Below are 6,519 nucleotides of genomic sequence, written 5' to 3' on the forward strand. Positions count from 1 at the left end.
CAGGGGGACACTCAGCCAGCCACACGGCTCCTGATCCACAGCACAGCTGCAGTAAGGTGAGGGAAGGACAGAGGGACACTCAGCCAGCCACACGGCTCTCTGATCCACAGCACAGCTGCAGTAAGGTGAGGGAAGGACAGGGGGACACTCAGCCAGCCACACGCTCTCTGATCCACAGCACAGCTGCAGTAAGGTGAGGGAAGGACAGGGGACACTCAGCCAGCCACACGGCTCTCTGATCCACAGACAGCTGCAGTAAGTGAGGGAAGGACAGGGGGACACTCAGCCAGCCACACGGCTCTCTTGATCCACAGCACAGCTGCAGTAAGGTGAGGGGAGGACAGGGGGACACTCAGCCGCCACACGGCTCTCTGATCCACAGCACAGCCGCAGTAAGGTGAGGGAAGGACAGAGGGACACTCAGCCAGCCACACGGCTCTCTGATCCACAGCACAGCCGCAGTAAGGTGAGGGAAGGACAGAGGGACACTCAGCCAGCCACACGGCTCTCTGATCCACAGCACAGCCGCAGTAAGGTGAGGGAAGGACAGAGGGACACTCAGCCAGCCACACGGCTCTCTGATCCACAGCACAGCTGCAGAAGGTGAGGGAAGGACAGAGGGACACTCAGCCAGCCACACGGCTCTCTGATCCACAGCACAGCTGCAGTAAGGTGAGGGAAGGACAGAGGGACACTCGCAGCCACACGGCTCTCTGATCCACAGCACAGCTGCAGTAAGGTGAGGGAAGGACAGAGGGACACGCAGCCAGCCACACGGCTCTCTGATCCACAGCCACAGCTGCGAGTAGGTGAGAAGGACAGAGGGACACGCAGCCAGCCACCACGGCTCTCTGATCCACAGCACAGCTGCAAGTAGGGTGAGGGAAGGACAGAGGGACACTCAGCCAGCCACACGGCTCTCTGATCCACAGCACAGCTGCAGTAAGGTGAGGGAAGGACAGAGGGACACTCAGCCTGAGGTATGCTTGCTACACTAATTTCTACATGCATCTCACATGCCGGTTGTGTGTATGGGTGTTTGTGTTTGTATGTTTGTGTTTGTCTGTTTGTGTGTTTGATGCAACGTGTGTGCATGTTGGTTGTTCAAGGCCAATGGGATCCTCTACTAAAAAGGTAAGAGAGGTAACTATGAATCATCAATTAATCCGTTTCCTAAACAGTATTTTGGTTGATGTAATTTTTAATGCATGAGTATGTAGTGCCAAATGCAATGAAAAAATAGCAGATTTGTGAAACCATAGTTTTTGTTATGCATATCATATAGGTATGAGATTTTATATGTACTTCGACACCAATTATATATCTACGCCTACAAAATGTGCATTAATACGTCTTGCAGGCATGGCTTGGGTATTGCAGAACAGGATCATTTTTTAAGATAATGCATGATATGATGACAGAAACACTAAAAGTAGTCTAAATTTATAAGTAGATCTTTTCAATATTGAATGTGAAAAACTATCAATTGTGATTGTGAAACACACATTGCTTCCTTTTGTTTAATATTTTAAAGATTGAAAATAAATGTAAAAAATAGTGATCCTACAAAATCAGTTCTAATGTTATTTATTTTTTGTTCAAACATTAAATTCAATCTATGAAATAACCTAAATTAATAACATTGGAACTGATTTTGTAGGAGTACAATTTTTCTTTTTTTATTGACAATTGTGAAATAAACTATACAATATGCATCCGTTTCAGAACATTTTATTATACAATAATTCAAAATAACTAATTTGGGGTAACTAATTTTAAGTCCAACAGAATTGGATATTTGTACTGTAATAGTTTACATTATTTACATAGGCAATTATAATAAATGGTTGTTGAATTAATTGAATGTATCTTTATTGTCTACTTTTTAATTAGGCATTTACAGTATACTGCTACAATTACAGCGACATGTTCTTTCACCACACAGTACCGTATAATGGGGATAATTATACGCCAGGTCAGCGGAGTCAATCACCACCTTCCGGAGACACCTGAAACCCCACCTCTTTAAGGAATACCTAGGATAGGATAAAGTAATCCTTCTAACCCCCCCCCCCCTTAAAAGAGTTAGATGCACTATTGTAAAGTGGTTGTTCCACTGGATATCATAAGGTGAATGCACCAATTTGTAAGTCGCTCTGGATAAGAGCGTCTGCTAAATGACTTAAATGTAAATGTAATGTAAATAATCATTTCCTGATTAGGTTTGTTATGAATCACTGTTGCTGAGTTTTCAGCAGTCAGTGGGATTATTTGCTATTTTATTTTACCTCAGCTTTCACAAAACATACAAATCTTTGAGAAGTATTTAGGCTGTCACGTATAAGATAACCAGGCCATACAGAAATACATGTTCGGAGTAATCCACCCTGTCATTAAAAATACTCCACTGATAATTCTGAACACCTGCAACAAGTCTACATAACATGTAATCTCATAATTGTTATACTGTAAAATGGTAGGTTTTGTATTAGTGTGCATGAGTAAGCGTTGAACAGAGACTGGGTGGCCAGTTCCGCTCAGCTGAAAGGTGTCACAGAGGTAGAGGGACATACAGTTACAGTAGTAAGACTGGCTATGGATTCCTCTCTTTTCTGGAGATTATCTTTGTGGTTCACCCCCTATTGACTGTCAATCAATTATTAGGATTGGCTTGATAAATACATTTGTTTAAAAAAATAATTTAAAACTCAAATTTGAGCTCTGTTGTCTTGGTATAAACTGGGAATATATACAGATGTAGAATCTTATCACCCTGATGCAGGAGATCTTTCCTACAATGCAGGAAATGTCAAATTTGAAGTGTATTTGAGGTTTAAAAACACTTCTAAAGTTTGTAATATCCAATTAGAAATTTCAGACATGATTTTCCTTTACGAAAAAGGTATCAACCCCTACAAAAACGTCCATTAATTATAATATAATAATTTACATTTCCTGTTACTGCAGTATTATTTTCCTGCTGTAGCAAACCAGCTCAAATTAAGATCCTACATCTGTAGTGTGTTTACATCAATACTTGTCTGTTGTGAATTGCACAGAGGCATTGATTGGACCATAGCAATCATTAACCCATGGCTCTCTGATTGTCAGATTTGATTGACAGAAAGAGAGAGTTCGATTGAGCTGGGCCTTGATGAGCTGATGGAGCTGACGGCTCAGAGCCTGAGCCACCTAGAGATTAAAGAGCACTTCAACATCATCAAGGAAACCGTCCGGGGGGAGTGTGACAAGGTGCTGCTGGTCACCCATCGCTGCAGGGGTAAGTCACCTACTCATAGTTTAATAGGTTGAAATACTACTAGCTTGTCTTTGGTTCAATGACACAATGAAAGATTCATTTATTTCACGTAGCTTGAAAGTGGTTGAAAGTTTTCATATCAAAGTATCCTTAGAATTGGCTTCCTAGTGTAGACTCCTGCCAATTCTGGCAAAAAAATCTGCTAATATAATTTATACCATCTGCTATTTCTACAGTGTTTTCTACAGTGGTCAAAACATTGCCTACGGTCATAACATTTTGCTAAGTTGTTACAAAAATACAAACTGTCCTGATTAACCTTTATAGACACTAATACAATGTATTCTGTCTTCTAACTGGACAGTGTTTTCTGATCAAAAACCTCATAGTGGTCACACTTGGAAAGTTGTTGTGAAAATGTAAATAGAAACTATGGATGATTTGCAGGAACACCGAGGGCTCTGAAGGTGATGCCAAAAGCCTCCACCAAGCTCCGGGGATTCCTACAGGAGTATTGCATCTCCTTGCACCTGTCCTGCCACTCCTGTATTGTGGGTCTCTTCGGAATCACCTTCCAATCCAATGAGCACTAAGGCTTTGCCCAGGAGCTTGTTATTGGGAGGGACCTTTTTGCCGTCATCGAAGAGAAAGTAAAAGAGTAAACTTAACTCATTGTGTCATTTTGATGTAGTAAATCTGTGACCTATAACGTGTTTAAGAAAACAATTCAAATGTGCATGTTATCAATGTTATTCTTTTGAGTATCCATAACGCTCAATGTGTTGTCAAAAAAATTCCATATGGACTGTACAGTCTTTTAATTCACATGTTAGACAGGTACAATGACCCCAGAACAAATGGTGTAGCCATGCTGCAAGGCACACTATCCATAACCACTGCGGGAGTGCGCATTGCATTATGGGTAGTGTAGGCTTTATGTTATTAACACAAACAACACATCACTCCTCTGCTCACAGGTAGGTATCCCAGAGTGTGCTGTGTCCTTCAGATCACCAGTGCCCTGGAGTTCATCCACGAGCATGGTCTGGTCCACCGCGACATCAAGCCTGAGAACATCCTGCTGCTGGACAGCCACTGCTGCTGGGTTAGTGCATTTGGAAAGTATACAGACCCCTTCCCCTTTCCCACATTTTGTTACAGCCTTATTCTGAAAAATATAAAATAAAAAAATTAAAATAAAGGTTTTTAGAAATGTTTGCAAATGTAAAACTGAAATATCCCAATTACATAAGTATTCAGACCCTTTTCTCAGTACTTTGTTGAAATCCATTCCAGTTGACTACCTCATGAAGCTGGTTGAGAGAATGCCAAGAGTGTGCAAAGCTGTTATCAAGGCGAAAGGTGACTACTTTGAAGAATCTCAAATATACAATATGTTTTGATTTGTTTAACACTTCTTTTTGTACTACAAATCAAATCAAAGTTTATTTGTCACGTGCTCCGAATACAACCTTACAGTGAAACGCTTACTTACAGGCTCTAACCAATAGTGCTATTTCATGTGTTATTTCATAGTTTTGATGTCTTCACTATTATTCAACAATGTCAAACATTTAAAAAAATTAAGAGAAACCCTGGAATCAGTAGGAGTGTCCAAACGTTTGACTGTGGTTCTATGACTCTACAAGCTTGGCACACCTGTATTTGGGGAGTATCTCCCATTCTTCTCTGCAGATCCTCTCAAGCTCTGTCAGGTTGGATGAGGAGCGTTGCTGCACAGCTATTTTCAGGTCTCTCCAGAGATGTTCGATCGGGTTCAAGTCTGGGCTCTGTCTGGGCCACTCAAGGACATTCAGAGACTTGACCCGAAGCCACTCCTGCGTTGTCTTGGCTGTGTGCTTAGGGTCGTTGTCCTGTTGGAAGGGGAACCTTCGCCCCAGTCTGAGGTCCTGAGCGCTCCTGAGCAGGTTTTCTTCAAGGATCTCTCTGTACTTTGCTCCGTTCATCTTTGCCTCGATCCTGACTAGTTTCCCAGTCCCTGCCACCGAAAAACATCCCCACAGCATGATGCTGCAACCACCATGCTTCACCTTAGGGATGGTGCCAGGTTTCCTCCATAAGTGACACTTGGCATTCAGGCCAAAGAGTTCAAACTTGGTTTCATCAGACCAGAGAATCTTGTTTCTCATGGTCTGAGAGTCTTTAGGTGCCTTTTGGCAAACTATGTGTGGGCTGTCATGTGCCTTTTACTGAGGAGTGGCATCTGTCTGGCCACTCTACCACAAAGGCCTGATTGGTGGAGTGTTGCAGAAATGGTTGTCCTTCTGGAAGATTATCCCATCTCCACAGAGGGAATCTAGAGCTCTGTCAGAGTGACCATCACCTCCCTGACTAAGGCCCTTCTCCCCCGATTGCTCAGTTTGGCCGGGCGACCAGCTCTAGGCAGAGTCTTGGAGGTTCCAAACTTCTTCCATTCAAGAATGATGGAGGCCACTGTGTTCATGGGGACCTTCAATGCTGCAGAAATGTTTTGGTACCCTTCCCCAAATCTGTGTTTCGACACAATCCTGTCTCGGAGCTCTACGGACAATTCCTTCGACCTCATGGCTTGGTTTTTGCTCTGACATGGACTGTCAGCTGGGGGACCTTATATAGACAGGTGTGTGACTTTCCAAATCATGTCCAATCAATTGGATTTACCACAGATGGACTCCATTGAAGTTGTAGAAACATCTCAAGGATGATCAATGGAAACAGGATGCACCTGAAATAAATTTCAAGTCTCATAGCAAAGGGGCTGAATACTTATGTAAATAAGGTATTTCTGTTTTTTATTTGTAATAAATTTGTCCAAAAACTTGTTTTCACTTTGTGATTATGGAGTATTGTGTGTAGATTGATGAGGATTTTTATCTTTTTTTATCCATTTTATAATAAGGCTGTAACGTAACAAAATGGGGGAAAAGTCAAGGGTCTGAATATATATATATATATTACACACACACACACCTAGTTACAAAAGTATGTGGACACCCCTTAAAATGTGTGGTTTTGGATATTTCAGCCACACCCATTGCTGACTGGTGTATAAAACCGAGCACACAGCCACACAATCTCCATAGACAAACATTGGCAGTAGAATGGCCTTACTGGAGAGCTCATTAACTTTCAACGTGGCGCTGTCATAGCATGCCATGCTAGAGCTGCCCCGGTCAACTGTAAGTGCTGTTATTTGAAGTGGAAACGTCTAGGAGCCACAACGGCTCAGCCGCAAAATGGCAGGTCACACACAAGCTCAC

The 6,519-nt window shown here is 42.5% G+C and overlaps 1 protein-coding gene across 1 annotated transcript; it reads left to right on the forward strand.

Moving 5' to 3' along the window:
- The first annotated feature begins 3,115 nt into the window (after positions 1 to 3,115).
- LOC111976460 (serine/threonine-protein kinase SBK2-like) lies at positions 3,116 to 6,081 on the forward strand. Its single transcript, XM_070447806.1, has 3 exons — positions 3,116 to 3,280; positions 3,707 to 3,909; positions 4,237 to 6,081. The coding sequence occupies exons 1-2, from the start codon at positions 3,163 to 3,165 to the stop codon at positions 3,850 to 3,852; spliced, it is 264 nt and encodes an 87-aa protein (XP_070303907.1). The 5' UTR covers positions 3,116 to 3,162; the 3' UTR covers positions 3,853 to 3,909; positions 4,237 to 6,081.
- The last annotated feature ends 438 nt before the right edge of the window (positions 6,082 to 6,519 follow it).

This window comes from Salvelinus sp. IW2-2015, linkage group LG17 (genome assembly GCF_002910315.2).
Source record: "Salvelinus sp. IW2-2015 linkage group LG17, ASM291031v2, whole genome shotgun sequence".
NCBI lineage: Eukaryota > Metazoa > Chordata > Actinopteri > Salmoniformes > Salmonidae > Salvelinus > Salvelinus sp. IW2-2015.